An 18,600-nucleotide genomic window follows, 5' to 3' on the forward strand; every position below is an offset into this window, starting at 1 on the left:
CAAGAAGAATAAACTTAAAATGCATGGGGGTGGAATAGTTTTGACTATAAGTGTGGATGTGGAGTCAGGGTTCAAGTTATGAGACCAAAATGTGCCTCCATTTAAGTCAATGGCAAAACTCCTATTGGGGCTCATCCTGTCCCTCCTGAGGTCAAAATTTGAAATACAGTGCCCCAGGGCAGTTGGGGGATAGGGGGGAAGAAGAGGAATCTAAAATGTGAAACCAGCTCACTTACTGGTTAATTTAAAGTATTTTTTCCTTTGGCAGTGGATCCTGGAAGCTGGTTAGGGTTGGAAAGCTTTATAAAAAGTTTGCAGCATGCCCTGCAGGTGGTCAGATTCTGGACGCTCATTCCTCAGCTGAATCCTCTTATCCCAAAATGTCCTTTTCTCTGGCTCTCATGCTATAAGAATGTGATGCTGCTGGAAAGTGGGTTCTGCTGTGCTGACTCACCAAGTCAAGTGTCTTATTACCCCCTACAGCTATGAGGAAAGTGGAAGTGGTGCTATAAAAACTGATGAGCTAGGGTGACAGCTGACCAATCAAGACAGAGGAATCCAACAGGCAGCCAGGCCAGGGGAGAAGGTTTGAGCTGAACTTTCTCTTTTTGCAAAAAGAAAAGCAGTACTTGTGGCACTTTAGAGACTAACCAATTAGTCTCTAAGGTGCCACAAGTACTCCTTTTCCTTTTGCAAATACAGACTAACACGGCTGTTACTCTGAAACCTCTCTCTTTTTGGTGATCTCTCTGTTAACAAAGTTATCCCTAGGGAGATGTTAAAGTTTGACTCTAAACAGCATGTGGACATTTAGTGAAAGAGGTGCTGCGGAAAAAAAAAAAAAATCATGTCCGATGAGATTAGTCATTTATAATCGTGGTTAGTTGACTAGTTTTTAACTTTTGTCACTATCAACACTTACAAAATTAATGTACTTTTTTAGGACTAAGTTTAGAATGGAATTGTAAAACATTTCACTGATAGATTGTCCACGGGAAAATCCTTCCCCCTTTCCTCCTAAGCTCATCTTTTTTATTTGGTATGAAATGTGTAAATAGAAATGGGAAATCACTGAGACCAAGGTTTTAGTAGACTGTTTATACTGTCAGGTTTCAGAGTAACAGCCGTGTTAATCTGTATTCGCAAAAAGAAAAGGAGGACTTGTGGCACCTTAGAGACTAACCAATTTATTTGAGCATGAGCTTTCGTGAGCTACAGCTCACTTCATCGGATGCATGCCGTGGAAACTGCAGCAGACTTTATTTATACACAGAGAATATGAAAAAATACCTCCTCCCACCCCACTGTCCTGCTGGTAATAGCTTATCTAAAGTGATCATCAGGTGCACTGATCACTTTAGATAAGCTATTACCAGCAGGACAGTGGGGTGGGAGGAGGTATTTTTTCATATTCTCTGTGTATAAATAAAGTCTGCTGCAGTTTCCACGGCATGCATCCGATGAAGTGAGCTGTAGCTCACGAAAGCTCATGCTCAAATAAATTGGTTAGTCTCTAAGGTGCCACAAGTACTCCTTTTCTTTTTGTTTATACTGTGTTCAGGATCATAATTAGGTAAAAAGACACATTAAACAGTATTATTCTGCCCTAATTTACAGTGATTATATTTATAACTTTTTATGAGGTAATGAGGGTTGGTATGATGTTTTTCCTAAGGCAATGGGGCTTAAGTGAATTTTATCCATAAATATATTCACTATTAAGCACCAAACAACAAACTTGTCTTCTGCAAGCAAGAAATATTTTTATTAACATCTGTGCTACTGTATTATAGAAATACTAGTCTACATAGTCATGTAGAAATTATACTAATAGTGATCAGTGCTAAGAGCAAGAGATGAAAATTACTGTACAAGGAGTAGAAATGTTTTATCATACTGGAAAGATTACTGTACTTTCAACAGGACAATATATTACGTCTTACCTGAGGGCACTGTTTTCCAAGCAATATTTTATAGCTGATTCTTGCCTGCCGTACATTTTATTAAGGCCCAGTTTCTATGTTCAATGAAGTCTGTGAGAGTTTTGCCATTGACTTCAATGGGAACTGGATAAGTGTAAAATTACAGAAATCACATAATTTGGTTTCAACCAGTCAGAAAGCAAGGACATGTTTAAAAAATAAAGTTTTAATATAATAGTTCATATAAGAAAGAAAGGAAACTATGCAGAGGTGATGAAATGGCTCTTATTAGGTCTTGGCACTTCCCATGCAGCTTCTTTGCAGTTATGCTGTTGAAATTTTAGTTTAGTATGGTATCTCACATTAATTTTAAACCCCCCAAATCAATCAGTCACTGGAGTTTTACCAGCAAAAGTTCCAAATACATTTGCTCAGTGTTTCTCAAAATAATTTTTAAAAAAATAGCTTCAAATCTTTCTGGATAAAAGAACAAGTTGGTTTTTTACATGCAAATGGTGCCTCTTATAAAATATTGCATGTCAATATGAGATTATAACAGTAAGTTACAACCTTTACACCACCACAGGCCTCATCTTACATTTGCATGGTAAAAGATTTGGAACACATTACACAGCAGGTTGTATTAATCTCTCCAACGCAGTCACTCATTTTATACATTTCTGTATTTAAAGATATGCTCCTATGTAGAGAGGTGCCCAGTGAAATTTTCAAAAGCATCTTGGCACCTCACTCCCACAGAAGTCACTCTTGAAAATCCCACCAGGCACCCATCTGCATCTTTAGGTGTCTAAACACCTTTAACAATCTGACCCTTAACCTCTCTCTTACCTTAGGATGAAACTGGATCCTCTGCACTGGGGTGAATTTCACTCTTAGTGATTAAAATACTACTACTTTATCCCTCAAATGACAGGTGCTATAGAAAGGAAAAGTATGAAGGCAGGGCCTAGCACAGCAATGCTGTCAGTAAGCCTTGTTGTTTGCTGATAGCCCAGAGCTCTGCTCCACTCATCTCCATTTAGCAGAGGGGAGAAAACAGATACTCTTATGAGTGACTGATTAGTGAAGTGGATCAGCCTCAGAGGGAACTTACTAGATTCTAGTATACTTGTGTGTGTTGTATGATCGCAGGCCTTGACAGCATCCAGCACACACAACCCATTGTGTGGTCATGAGTGTTTCCAAGAGACTGAAACCATCCCTTTGGCACTTATCTGCAACCACACTTCAATCACAGATGATTTTCTGGCATAAACATATTTACCTTAGCTTAAAAGGAAACACCACAACACATTTGACTCTGCTACTCTGGATTTTCTTGTTCTGTTAGCAACTAGTTTCCAGGGGGAGGCCTTTTGGGGTGCTGCTTTTCATTCATTCTCCCTCCTGTGCATCCCTCTCTATTTTTTCAAATCTAAGTAGGGCTATATCTACACTTAAAATGCTACAGCGGCACAGTTGTAGCACCTCAGCATAGCCACTCGTTACAGCAATGGGAGGAGTTCTCCCATTGCCCTAGTTAATTCACCTCCCCGAGAGGCAGTACCTTGACTGACACAAGGGTTCTTCTGTTAACCTAGTGCCATCTACACTGAGGGTTGGATCATCTTAACTACATTGCTCATGTAGGCAACATAGCTGGTCAATTTAACTTTTGAGTGTAAACCTGGCCTCAGTAACAAATGGACTTTTTCTCACTTCTGCTATTCAAAAATAAGCTGAATGTTTTGCGTAATGCCTCTACAGGGTGAGAAGGAATGGGAGGTTAGAAACCCCTCGTTTTGGAATGCAGCTAGGTATTTGAGCATCATCTATGGACTTGAATCCTTAAGAACAGACTTGGCCTGGGAGAAAAGGAACAAAGTTATAGACACAGATCCTTAGGAATGTGCCAATACAATACTTACTGTGGTATAAGGACAGTAGTGACTTAGATTACTGTGTCTTTAAGACCTAGAAAATTCTGGATTCAGTGTTCAGAGACTTGTCACTTGAAAAATGTTGTAGTTGTAGGTTATTGGAGACTGAACCTAAAAAATTAATTGGAGCTTGATGTTGCTTGTTAACAGAGTCCTTCTCACTGTATTAACTTGGTTCACTTTGTTGCTGCACTTGTTTGGATCCAATTACTCCTCAAACTATAATGATTTTAATTGGCTTATTGGATTTTGAGAGACATAAGAATATAGAACATTTATGTCTTATGCGTCACTCCTTTCAGAGACATTTATTATACCATAGTGGTATATTTTTGTGAAAAAGTGGAAGTCAGTTTTGAATCACTGTCTTTCATCTCATGCTTGCAAGATGCACAAATAATGCAGTACAAGGACAGTAGTATCTTTCAACAGTATATTACAGAGTGTAATGCAATATATTCTCATGATACAAAATGTGTACCCAGTGCTGTTGTAAACTTAAGCTGGTCAAACCCAACAGCAGTAGTCACTTAACTGAGAACATTACATTCTACGTGCAAAAGTTTTGGTAATGCCTGCTTTGACAGGCTCCATTTGATCATGGACACAAAAGTTATCTTCCAAAATGCCTTCTTGTTTGTAGCAAAGACTTTTAAAAGATCATGTTAAAATAATTTGTTTTTACGCTTTTCTGTGATGACACACTATTGGAGCACATCACAATAAGTATATTGAAACACCTCCAAATATTTCTTGATGTTCCCAAGTAGATTCTACATGCCAATATACTAAAGTTTCTTTCATGGTTAAAAAGAAGCATTTCATCATGCTCTTCCATACAATTCAGGTCACCTCCCTAAGGTCTGCTCAAATCCTGCTACACTGTTCACTTGTACTTCTGCTTTTTATTCAGGAAATCAATTGGGGATTTGACCATGAGATTAGGATGTGGGTAATATTAAAAAATGTTACCTATGACATGAAATTTCATTCTTGTTTTCGTGCTTTGAACATTTGGCTGCAAATTGATAGAGAGTTAATGAGGTGTGTGGCATATTTAAGTATCAGATTATAAATGTCAGTTTTACTAACACTGTTTTCCACATAGGCCATAAAGAAAACTAATGTGTTATGTAAAGGAGGCCCTTGGGGTTAGATAGCATCTCTGCAGGAAGATATTAAAAAGAATTTTTTCTTTAATAGGTACACTTTAAAGGTAACCGAGAGAGGATAAAAGTGTGTGCCATTTATTTATTGCTTCTAGATGTTGAGTAAAGAAAGCTTGAAAAGTAGAGGGTTGATTTTTTGGGGGAGTGGGGTAGGCTGTATGTTTTTCCTTTCTGTATAGCTTTTTATATTTGCATTTCAGGTCTTGCCTACCCTGTTTTTCCTGGAAGACACTATGAACCATTGGACTCCTAGTAAGATTGTAATATAACATGTACAAAGAGTGAAACCCGAACAATTTAGAGGGGCAAGAAATTTGTAGTCAGACCATTTAAAACTTCTTGGGGTAGATTCTCTGATGAATTCTGGCCCCTTTGTGCTGCTCTGGAAGAAAAAAAAAGCAAATGGATCTGGCCTGGTGAGAATACCCCCAGCATAGGGTAGCTCTCAGCTGGTGCTTGCCTGGCACATCCAGTTCCTGAGCAGTTGTCGACCCTCTCTACCTGAGCATAAGAGGTAGGAAGCTGTCAGGATAGGGTGAGGCTGGAGCGCACTGCGCTACTGCTATCCCTTCTTGGAATATAGTCCTTTGGGCACTCTGACAACTCTTACCTACTCTGGGGCTGAGACAGATCCACAACAGGCTCCCTGGTACCTTTTCTCTCTTTGCTATGCTGAGCAGAAACACAGTGGAGCAGAAATTTTTGTCCTTGTTTTTAATTTTGGTAATGTCACTTCAATACATTAGGAAAATTCTTGACAAACAGGTAGTAGAAAATATTTCTTTGTGGAAGTCTCAATACCCTTCCCTTCTTCACTCATGAGCTGAGAAAACTCCTACTCCTGTTCTCTAGTTGTCCAACAAAACTAGGAAGGACAACATGACATTCTTTATATTTCTAAAGCTAAAATAAAAACGATTTTTGGGAACAAAACCTTTCTAACCTTTCATATACCATGATGAAGTCAAAAATCACACAAGCATCTTTGATTTTCTTTTGGCAGTCACCTTTAAAACTCATCTTCTATTTGACAATATGCTGCAATCCAAAGTAGTCTGCCCCAAACTGCCTTGATTTGTGAATCCATTTGCTTCAGCTATGCTTGGGGCACAGGAACCATTCATAATACTGTTATTCAGCAGTCTGGAGTTCATCAAAGCACTCTAGAATTTAGCTCCCAGGGTTGCTGGAAACAAAACAAAAACAACATAATGTAGGAGCCAATCATGTGACTTAGATTAGTCCTATACAAGACAGAAAACTATTTGGATTCTCCTTTCGGGACAGAAGCAAGATAACAGTCAAGCTACTTTGGGTGGTAATTGCACACCCACAGTGTCTTATTGTGAATTAATGGCAGACTCTTGGCTGCCTAATGTAGCCACACTACCCACGATTACCATATGGTCTGTACTGTAGGTTAATGAGAATGGTTCTTCATCTTCCCCCCCAGAAACAAATGTCACCCTGTCTTAGATCCATAACCTCTTAATTTAATACTAGAAACAAAATAATGCTAACGTGATATGTAGTACCAAAATCTAACCAAGTATCCCAAGTACAAAGTTATATGCTATTTAATTTAAATTAGTGTCCTTTGCAATTACACATATGATGGAAAATACATGGGGACTGCCAAGGTGATTCACAGACATCTGGCAACTTTAACATAATATGAAACAGAACTGCTATTCTCAAATATTTTCATATGCTGTTAACATAGACTAAAAAATGCATTTTTTTTTTAAGGAGTTAAGACAAAATGAAGCAAGAGTCAAAATAAATTTTTGTTTAAACCTTCCTTGGCAAGTCTTAATTGCTGTTTTGTAATGTCATATGAAGATGATCAGACAGCTTGTTGAAATATGAAGTGCTTTCTTAATAGTATTAGTGTAATGGTAATTTTTAGAATTGTGTATTTTGTATAATACCCCATGATTTACCAGTGAACTATAACCAATGATCAGTGGCTCACTTGCAGCCCATTTTTATATACTTATATTGTCTTCAGGGCTTTAAATCTTTCACTGATGTTGCAGTACTGTACACACATGGACTTAAAAAAAAAAATCAACTGCAGCTGTGGACTGTCATTAGCGAAAGCAGAATTATTATTATTTGGCTCTTCAAACCTTGCCTGACAGACCTATAGAAATACATTATAAATTAGAAAGGATGTAAGTGATATATTGAAAATACTGGGGGGGGGAGGGGGAAGGAATGTATCAGCTACATCTATGTATAATTCATATATCACTTTAGTGATTTTTGGCTGTGAAAAATGAAAAACACATTTTGCTTTTTTACATCTGTGGTTTTCACATACAAATTTGCCACATGATTAAGCAATAAGGTTGTCAGAGATATCATAACATTAGTTTGGGCCGTGGAATAATATTCCCCAGAACAGGAGTCAGATTTACTGCAGCACCTGAAGTGAGCTGTAGCTCACGAAACCTTATGCTCAAATAAATTTGTTAGTCTCTAAGGTGCCACAAGTACTCCTTTTCTTTTTGAGATTCAATGATAATTGCTAGGGTACTGGTGCAGTAAGTTCTGCAAGCTATTGTCCTTATTATAACCAATTAAAATTTAGAATATTTTTTAATATTAGGCCTGTAATTTGTAATTCTACAAGGTACATATGATGTTAGGGATAACAGGATATTTTTAATCTCTGTGACAATTATACCTGCACATTGTGGATGTTTAGAGACCGGATAGCTCTGGTTTGCTTAGCAGCAATGAACAAAACAAATCAACATGCTTTTCATAAATGAAGGATATTTATTAGACTCCAGTAATTTATCAGCTTTCACCAACTTTTAAGAAGTTATATTCTATGTGGAGTCTGGTGGCACCTTAAAGACTAACCGATTTATTTGGGCATAAGCTTTCGTGGGTAAAAAAACCCTACTTCTTCAGATGCATGGAGTGAAAATTACAGATGCAGGCATGAATACACTAACACATGAAGAGAAGGGAGTTACCTTACAAGTGGAGAACCAGTGTTAACAAGGCCAATTCAGTCAGGGTGGGCATGGTCCACTCCCAGTAATTGATGAGGGAGTGTCATCCACCCTGACTGAATTGGCCTTGTTAACACTGGTTCTCCACTTGTAAGGTAACTCCCTTCTCTTCATGTGTTAGTGTATTCATGCCTGCATCTGTAATTTTCACTCCATGCATCTGAAGAAGTAGGGTTTTTTACCCACAAAAGCTTATGCCCAAATAAATCGGTTAGTCTTTAAGGTGCCACCGGACTCCTCATTGTTTTTGTGGAAACAGACTAACACGCCTACCTCTGTGATATATTCTATGTGACATCTTTGACCACTGTGAATTCCCATTATCCAAACCATCTAATGTGAAAGCATAATTCATATATCACTTCAATCTTGAAAATAGTATCAGAACTACAACAATGGTCAAATCATACTTCAGAAGATGAGAACGTGATTGCCTGAAATCACTCAGTCCAATGTGAGGCCTGAAATTTGGTGACTGTTTCCATAAACTTCCACGTTCCTTTATTCCACAGAAGGCTGGATCTAATTCTCATTTAAATTAATTGGTCTCTTTCCATTGACTTCAATGGGCTTTAGATCAGGTGCAGAAACTAGGCCCATAAATCAGACAACTTCTGACTCTGCAGTAGTCTGGCTCCATATGCAACAGTTGACTGATTCCAGATGAGTCATTTTCTTTTGTAATGCCTTTCCAATGGCTATTAATTTGATGTTTCCACCATGCTAATTAATTTTGACTTGAAAAACTTTGAGACTGAACATAACAAAAAATATTGTATGCTCATGTGGATAATTACACCTTTAATTACAGAAAAATTAAAGCTGGGTTGCGCTTTGCTGTTTACAGAATTTTGTTTACTGTCTTGATCTCCTAGAAGTGAAAGACTAGTGCAGTAACCTCTAAGATACTAGAATATATGATGATGGACATATAAGAAATTCCAAAACCGATTACACAGTAGGAATTTCTCTAGTTTCTGTTGAAGTTATAATAAAGACTACTGTGATAAATTTGCTTGTCTCTGTTATGTTCACAGCACACACACAGAGAAGTTAGATTAAAAAACAAAAATACTCTTAATGGAAGGTTGCAACAGAACACTATTTTATTTCTCAGAATCATAACACACCAGGAACCCAAAAACACAGAGAGAGAAAACAGGCTGCTCCCAAGGACAGTGAGGTATGAGTCTCTCACACACACACACCCACCCACCCCGCTTTAAGCTGGTTCTTTTCAGGTGTCCTACTGCTGGGCCCCCATTGCCCACACACAGCCCTGCGGCCAGGGCTAGGAAAAACCTCTGAGCACTTACCACTTCAATATACCAGCAGAGTCTGTCTCTCATCTATCTGTTTGCAGCGTTGGTGCCAGGGTGGTAGAGAGAGAAAGTGGGAGCTCCCCGCCCGGCCTGGCTGGCTGGCAGCATGGGCATGACTGAGCATCCACCCCTCTCTCTAGGACTCTCTCAGCGCTTGTGGGGAGCTTGTTGTCTGTCTGTCCGTCCATCCATCTCTCTGCCTACTCCCCTTCCCTTTTTTTCACTGGAGAGACCAGCTTCCGCTCTTCCCTCTCTGCTCCTCTTTCGACAGCCTCGCTCTCTCTACGTCCGTGCTCTCCCATGTCCTGTCTGTCTCTCCCCCCCCCCCTCGGTGTGGCGCTTTCCCCGTCAGCTCCCTCGACGCCAGCTCCTTTTCCCGCGCGGCGCGCGAGCCTCGACTCCCCCTCCGCTGCCCACCCCGCCCCCGCAGCGTGCGCGGTCCCGCGGGGCCGGCTCAGGAGCGCGCGCGCAGGGAGGCTGGCCGGCCGGCGGGCGGGGAGCTCTCTGCGGGCTCAGTGCTGATCCGCCGGCAGGCAGCCGGGAATGCGAAGCGATGGCCGCTGGCGGCTCTGAGGAGAAGACCTACCGCCGCTTCCTGGAGCTCTTCCTGGGCGAGTTCCGAGGGCCCTTCGGGGCAGAGCCGGCCCCCTCGCCCCCCGCTGCCGGGGCAGAAGGGGAAGGGGCAGCCGCCGGGGAGACGGAGGAGAGCGACGCCGCGGACCCCCAGCCCCCCACCCCTCCGCTGCCGCCGCTGCCCCGGCCGCTCTCCGAGCACATCATCGAGGAGGAGGTGGAGGGCGAGTGCCTGGACCTCTGCCTGCAGCAGCTCTACAAGTAGTGAGTGCCGGGCCGGGGGGGCAGACCGGGCTGAGGGGGCCTGGGGGAGTTGCGGGGGGGGGCAGGGCAGACGGGACAGGGGCTGAGGGGGACCTGGGCAGACCGGGTGGGGTCTGGAAGGGGCAGCGGGACCAGGGCAGAGTGGGCATGGCGTGGAAGGGACACTTTTGAGGGTAACGAGAGTAGGAAAGGGGGGACCAGGGAGGGCAGTGAGTGGTAGAGCTCCACAGGGGAAAGGGTTGGGAACAGGCCACTTTTGGTGTTGAGATGCCTAGGACAGGTCAGCAGTGAGAGACCCATGCCGGTTTCTTCCTGCCCTGTCTCTCCCCCATATTCCTTGTGTCTCTTTCCTTCCATCATGCTGGGACAGGGAGCGAGTTGAAGCCGTGGGCATCAGTCTATAGAGCAGCTTGGGTAAGGGGATAATATCTTATGAACCTGTGCCAGAGCAGGAAGGGATTCTGCCATGGCGTCTTGTTTGAGGTTTGAAACTGAATGTTCCTAACAGAAGGTTTGTAAATGTGGAATCAGCTGCCAAGAAGTTAGTTTCTAATGCAAGGGGAAAAAAGAGGCAATGTATTTACAAACCAAGAGGCAAGCAACATCAGGAGAAATCCCCATGAGAAAGCTATTACTGATCTTGGGGCTATTTGTACTGTCAGCCAGAGAGCTAGAAAAGCCACCTACTGTATACTGTGTTCTGTGCAGGGCAGAGGCAGTTTCCAGATCTGTGCTTTGTAAAAGACTAGACCATAAAGGGAAAGCACATGGGACCTATTCTCAGTGTGAAAAAGTCAGTGGACTGAAACCTAAAGATCAGTTACCAGTGCTGTGTATTGTGTTTGACTTTGTAGGGTTGAAATAGGCATGGTTGTTAATGGTATTTCTTTCAAAAAGAATCTTTTTAAAACTGATGCTATAGGAGGAGACAAATGAACCTGTGAAAATATGCACAGCACGCTGGGGAGCTGTCTGACATTGAGCTGATAATTTTAATGAAAGGTGTTACTCCATTGCGCGCACACACAAAAGGAGAGAGAGAGAAAAGCAAGTTTTACAACTACATGATCCGCTTCTCTTAAATTCTGATCTGCCTTCCGCATTTGTGGATGACAGGGACAGCAGAATGAGGACCATAAAGGACAAAGCTTTTCCATTCACACACCTCTTAACTACCTCCCTGAGAGTCATTCCCTTCAGTACACTAGCAAATTCATAGGATGTGATAGAAAGGGTGTGAAAAGTCCTCTCTTCATTTTGGAAATATCTTTTTAAGAGCCAGACTTGTGTGTGGGGGAAAAAGGAAAATTAAATCTCAATAGGATGTGAGAAATAGGAACAGGTGATTTATTTGCCTTTTGGTAGAAATAAACACAGTTTAACAAAATTATTATGGGCCCAATTCTGTAAGCCCCTCTACACTTGAATTCCTCCATTAAGTCAGTGCTTGAAGAATTGGGCTCTATAGCACAATTTGTATGTCTCTCTTTTCAGCCTCAGCAGACAAGAGTTTTAAGCAAAAACATTCTGAAAGGATCTCTCGATCCTGGACTGGTCTTCCGCTCATTTTTCACCTTTGTGTATCTCTTTATGGGCTTCAGAATGAACTGCTTTATAGGTGTAGTTTTGTTTCTGGTGATGGCAGCGCAAAATCTCTTTCTAGCTACCTGTTTCATGAAGCAGAAGGCAGCATCTGCCTCAAAACCAAGGGAGTACAGGGACTATGTTATTGCAATAGTCCTCTGTCTGAAGAGGTTTTACTCAGTTTTAATTGTTAAACCTCCAATTTTTGCAAATGAAATTTCTGTATTAGATTATGCAACCATAACTGTAGATTTATAGCTATTGTATATTCGGCTATGTAAGACAGCATTTAAAATAAATAAAAAAGCAATTTCTCAAAGTGTTCACTCAAGCTAAATATGATTTACATTAAATATCGAGCACTAAAATGACTGAAATAGCTTTTTCTTAAGTGATGATGGCATATGAAATAAGGGCAAGTAATACTAAATGGTCTTCAGATGTAGGTGGCACATTTTTAGTTTCTTAGCAAAAAAAAACAAACCCAAAGATTCTTTTCAACAAGCACATGTATATAAAACAACAAACCAAAGTCGAATGATTTCCACTTGCAAGCTAAGGGCTGAATTCTGCAATTGCTTACAGAGATGAGTAGCTATATTCATTTGAGTAAAGTTACTCACAGGCACAAATGGTTATGATGGTCTTAAATTGAATGTGAAAATAAAAATTAAGTGATGTTTTACTGCTGTCTCACTGTCAAGGAAGTATATTTTGTCAAGGCATATTTTCTGTGACTATAACTGTATAGTAGTTAAATGACTGGTTGCATAATATGCAGTCAAGACCCACTACTGTGCAAAATTCAGCAGCTGTTTTTCAGTTATTTCAAGCATCCTACTTTGCTCTTTTTTTAATTAGAGAGGGCATGGCTCAGAAATGAGATCATACCTCCAGTGATGACAAAGTCTAGCAATTTTACCTTACTATGTAGCTCAGCCTCAGAAGAGCTCCTGTTTCTTGATTTTCTGCTGTTTTTTACCTTTACATTTCTCCTTGAAATTTCCAGTTCACAGTTTCTTTCTAGACACACCATATATTTGGAAAATTTGATGTATGTAATCTTTATATGTGTACTGTTCACTTTCTGAATGATGCACATCAAACTGAGCAGTAGAAGATAAGGTACAAGAGGGAGAGAATCTAATAGGAGTCACTCTTTCGAAGCATGCATTGGAATGGTGGCTTTGAAAGCCTTCATCCATTTTCATATTCTGTTATGTAACTGCTTGTTGATTGTGTAAAATGTGTATTTTGAAAAGTTTCTGCATAGGAACAAATCATAAACTTTAAGGTCCCAATCCTCCTCTCATTCAAATCAATGGCAACAGTGCAGTTGATTTCAGTGGGAACAGGATCAGGCCTTAAGTCTGACCTTTTCTGGAAGTTTTTAGTAGGAAGAGTGGTTAAAATTAGATGTAACAATAAGTTGTGTATAGGAAAAAAATTAGCATTCACTATCTTAATACTACTTATTAAAATATACAACACATATTTGTAAAGCCATTTCCTGTCAAAACCTGCACAAATCATTAAAACAACAGAAAGTTTGTACTATAAAAGCAAATAAATGGATATTTGTAAAGTGGGTAGAGGGGTGGGGTGAGGAGAGAAAAATGAGAAACAGACTCTAGGACCTGATCCTGTGCCTGTTGAAGTCAATGGCAAAGGTCCCATTAACTTCTGTGGTCCAGGATCAGGCCTCTGAAAATGATCTCATGCCCTTCTAAAACTTCCTGTGTCAAACTTTAAATACAAAATACTAGTCTGATTCTTGAATAAGGAACTAGAAACAACAGTAAGTGAAGGATCGGTTTTCTAACAGACAAAGAGATGTTGTCTGTTTAAAAGTCATATGATGTCATTGGAAAGAACAAATGTTGCTGTTATGCCTTTCAAAGTCAAAGAATTTAAAAAATCCAGTTGACCTGTCACTATGTGCTTTTGCATTTCTCTCAGCTTGGACAATAATAATCTTGGTAGTCACTTTCACTTCTGTTTATATTTTGTTTCACTTTCAAGTTCTTAATGGTGTAATGCCCTGTTTCTAAATTTGTTTAAAAAACAGTGGTTTTATTGGAATTAAAAATATAGAAGCATTTATCTAGTCTTAACTTCTGTAAAAGAATGTTTTTATAAAATCTAAATTTTAGGCCCCATTTAACTTGAAATTGACAATGACCAAACAGTCATTTTGAGGTACACAGAACGTTCATTGCAATTTCTAACTTGAAAAGGGAAACATGTAAGCATTATCGCTTTACTTTCCTTTGCAGAAGATAAAAGTATAAATGTGGCTAGTGAACATTAAAGGGATGTTGTTGGGACAGTTTAGACCCCAAGTTTAGGATTGACAAAAACAAAGTTTTAGAAAACCTAAGATCAATAGAAACATTTAATTGAGTGCAATTTATTTGTCCAAAAGTAAATATTATTATGCAATATTTGCAACCAAGACATTGCAGCATGAGGTTAGTACTCCAAGAACTAGAAAGTCAGTTTGACTTAGCTGTTTTTAATTGTTCAAGTTGGACTGAGTGAACGTGAACTGTAAACAAACAGCATAAACAGTGACCATTTTTACAGACATTTTAAAAATTTCAGTTTTAAAGATCTTGGGTCTTACTAAGTACACAGAAAAATACATTCTATAGTTTAATATTAGTTTACATCCAACTGTCTGTTTTGAAAATAAACTTCAAAGCAGCCATTTTGAAAATGTACCCCCATGGGAAGGGGTGATCTCCAGCTATCTCTTACCTCATAAATAAAGGTACATCTCTCTTGCTGTAGAGGACAGATGTTGTTTTCTTTTCTGTCTGATGTAATATTAACCAATATTTTATTATCCTTATATCTATTGTAGTCATCCTAGATAGTTACATGGCAAGCTTATAGATATTTCAGCATTTCACGTTGTTCAGATGTTTGTGGTACACTAAGACATTTTCTTCTGTTTTATGGCTTCCTGTTCTATACTATAGGTTCTATTGATGGTATAAAAAGCCTCCACGCATTTGCAATAAAGTGTTTGAATACAGGTAATGTAGTAGGAAATACAACTATAGTAGTTACCCATCTTGTTCAACAAAAAGAATGACACAAAAGGAACACTGTTCCTTTTTTTTAAGGTGTGGTTTGTTGAATCCTTTGCCTGGTTTTAGAATAGAAATGATGATGATGTTGGCATGTGCTGACAGTAAATGGATTCGGTGGATATCAATTACGTCTGTGTTGTGAATTGTCTGTTGATTGCAGAATGAGAGACTGAGTGTCAACACCATTTTGGATTCTGTTTCCAGCTCTGCCACCAATTTACTTTATAACCTTGGTTGTTACTTAACTTCCCTCAGTTTACTGCACTGTTGGATGAGTATGAAACACCGGAGGTTTGTGGCTGTATCGACTCTTGATTAGAGCCCCTTTCAGGCTCAGGAATGGACTTTTAAGGAGAGTTGTGGGGGACAGCAGCTGCCAAGAAAAACCCTGTCAGAATGGTTGGATTTGGAACAGTGACAGGGAGTCATGGGGAAGCAACAGTGAGGCCCCTGAACTGGTGTGGGGGACTAGGACCTCATGCACATACCTTTGGCCTCTACGGGATACCCTGAGATCTACATGATTTTAATACCAGAACTTCTGCTCTTTCTTGGAGCGAAATCACAATGTCTCAGACAGAAGAACTGGGAGGAAACTGAAACTTCAGTGTTCTCATTAATTGAGAACTGCTGCTTCTCTTTTATGAGAGGTTAATTTAATCTCCTAATGAAACTTTGTCCTTAGGTTTGACAGTAAGTGTTGTGGTTTCCCACAACCTTTTAGAAATGGACACAATTTATTAATTTATTTTGAAAATTATTATTATTTGCAAATAGGTTGTATTTACAGTGATGATTATAATTTTCAAAACAGAGCTAATGAAGCATGGATATAAGGATTGTAGAAAGTTATGTTTACTTTTTCAAAAGGAGGTTAGGAAGATTTCTGCTTAACATTTAGGCAATATTAGCGATTGCAGCCTCAGTAGTTTTGGTATATCTGTGTCAAATCATTTTCATACAGGGAGATACAACACAGAATATCCTTCTGATGGCCATATGACACAGAGGGTACAGTATTGTATTTCTTTGATCTTGAAATTTGGGCTGAGTTTCCTCATTAAAACCCCAAATGTCCACATTCCTTAAATTTGTACGCGGGGAGGGGGTTTGCCCTGTAAAATGAGATATTTTCTAGGGGTTGCTACCAAAATATCTCCAGATCAAACCTTCCCTCTTTCCTTTTTATAAAAATGTGAGTTTTTTTATAAGAAGACTTGTTCTAATTTAATCAAAATTAGATATATTTTAACAAAAAGGAACATCAGCTCAAAGTGAGTTAAGTATTGGAAAGATAAACTTCCATTTTGTAAGGACTTAGTGATATGGGATGGGATTTTCAAAAGTTCTAAAAGTGATTTAGGAGCAGAAGTCCTGTTTACTCTCAAGGGACTCGGGTGCTTTTGATAATATCACCCATAAAAAACAGAGCATGGTCACAAATTGATTATAAGCCAATTACTCTACTGAAGGCTTCTGATAATACAGCAAACCTAGGGAGTGAACCTTATGCATCTTGTGATGGAAGAATCATGATATGAAGTATCTGGTAGGTGTCTAACTCTTGTTACTCCCATTGAAGTTAATGGGATTTTGAATGTGTACTGACAGAAGAATCAAGCCTATAGCAAGCAATATATTCTCCTTTGAAGTCTCACATGAATATCATTAACTAAGAGGAGTTACTAAGAGGTAATGTGTGTGGATGTATCCTGTAGCTTATCAGTCACCCTTTGTCATATATAATTATAAACCACCTAAAAATCTTCAGCCAACTGAGTGCTCTCGTTGCCTCAAAAATAATACTTCTTTGGACTCTGTCTTTTGAATGAAGGAAGACTGAGCCTTATTCCTTGTGGTCTTTAAAGATTCCTTAGCAAGATTTTATAAGTTTGGCATTTTTAACTCAGATGTCCAGGCCAAATCCCAAGTAATTGTATTCTTCCTACCTAAATTTACCCTGTAGTTTCACTTAGATATAGTACACTTCCTGTCTTGAACTGCTGTGTAGTGTTTTTCTGTACTGTTAAAAACAGATACTTCATATCAAACCACTAGTGAATGAATTGTTTATTTAGATAGCCCTTTTCTTATGGAAGTTATGAGGATTAATTTAAGAATTTAGAGCCTTTCACCTGAGAAGCTCAATAAAAGTGCATTGTATTATTACTAATTACTATTACTGTTAATTAGAAATAACTCCTCCAAAGGATTTGTGTTTCCAGCTTTGTGCATAAAACACTTGTTTGCCCAGAATATTTTTACTTTAAAAGTCCTGATTATATTTGCCCTCTTCAGTTCTGCAGGTACTTCCCCACATATGCATAGAAGTAATAGACCATTCAGTTGTAATTCTGAGGAGGGATTTTAGGTGATTTTTTCTTGACCCTCCAGCTAAACCTCCAGAGCGCTTTTAATAAGTATTGTAATGACTGTCTGTTCTGAGTGTGCGTGTCTTCTTACTGTTTTTCTGCCAAACTGCTCACATGATTGCACTAAAAGCAAAAGTGGCTGTAGTATGTAGGAAAATTGTATTGCCAATGTCACTGAGAAATTATCCTTGCTTTTGTAGGTCACTTTTTCCTCTGTGTTTTACTTTGTGTTTTTCTCCTTTGTGATATTGTAGTTGTCCAGAAAAAAATGTTAAAAATTGGATGATATGGAATTAGGGTTCTAAAAGATCTGAAGCTCTTTGAGCCATGTTACAGACTGTCTTATGCAATACTATCATGATTATGTAATGTGAGAGGTTATAAAAATAATGTGTCCCAGGACAGTATAAGGTACATGTCTGCTTACAAGTTAGTAATCCATGACACATTACTAAAATATACCTGATTGTTGTCATAAACTATAATGTAATAGTCTGCCTCTTGTTGTTTAACTGAAATATTACTATCCAGATATTTTAGTGGCTTTAACATTACAAGATATTCAGTGATCCTATAACATGAATGCAGATTGCAAGCTAATTGTACAAAAATATTTCAGTTGTGCCTTTTTTACTTCGCTAGGAAGAAAAAATTACACCTGGTTCTAATAAGGCATTTTGTAGAGAAGTAAACACCAGAATCATAAATTAGAAATGGCAAGGAAAATAGCTGCCCTTGGGTACTTCAATAATTAATACTGAAATTGAAGAAGTTAACTAGATTTTGGTATTAGCTCTGTTCATGTTTCTACTGAATGGAAAACCTAGCTGCAGGCAACTAATGACTGAACAACCCAAGGTTTTCAAGCTCTGGCACTGCTCATCAGTCCTGAAATTTGCATGGAAAGCTTCTAGATATCCAGTGATCCAGCAGGATTGAAAAGCTGGCTGGTAAACTTTGCGGTTACCCTCTGATCATAAGAAAAGCTTGCTTGAGTCTACGCAAGTCTGAATTGGGAAGCACTTATACTTGTCTTTTTTTAGCAGATTTTATTATAGGAAGAGAAGTGTGCTATAGATTGGATACATTAGTGGTCAGCCCTCCACAAATAAAATTAGGAATATTAAGATCCAGACCCCATATAGCAAAATCTTTACAGTATTTTTGTTGGCCTTTTTCCTTTAAGGAGCAATCCAATAAATTCATTACTTCAAATTTAATGCAAGTTCAACTTCTCTTGCTGTGTAATTTACAGTAAAGAATTGGAACTCTTCATCTCCTTTGAGAACACCAGCTTGTATAGGCTCTGTATTTCCAAAGTGATGTG

At 39.1% G+C, this 18,600-nt stretch overlaps 1 protein-coding gene across 1 annotated transcript in view; it reads left to right on the top strand.

Annotated features, from left to right (window-relative positions):
• The first annotated feature begins 9,865 nt into the window (after nucleotides 1-9,865).
• Nucleotides 9,866-18,600, top strand: part of PPM1E (protein phosphatase, Mg2+/Mn2+ dependent 1E) — a 115,570-nt gene continuing 106,835 nt past the window's right edge. Inside the window, exon 1 of the mRNA XM_084650658.1 lies at nucleotides 9,866-10,219. Within this exon, the coding sequence (XP_084506784.1) occupies nucleotides 9,936-10,219 (284 nt within the window). The 5' untranslated portion in view covers nucleotides 9,866-9,935. The remainder of the gene's footprint in view (nucleotides 10,220-18,600) is intronic.

This window comes from Lepidochelys olivacea (assembly GCF_965140295.1).
Source record: "Lepidochelys olivacea isolate rLepOli2 genome assembly, chromosome: 17".
Classification (NCBI taxonomy): Eukaryota; Metazoa; Chordata; order Testudines; family Cheloniidae; genus Lepidochelys; species Lepidochelys olivacea.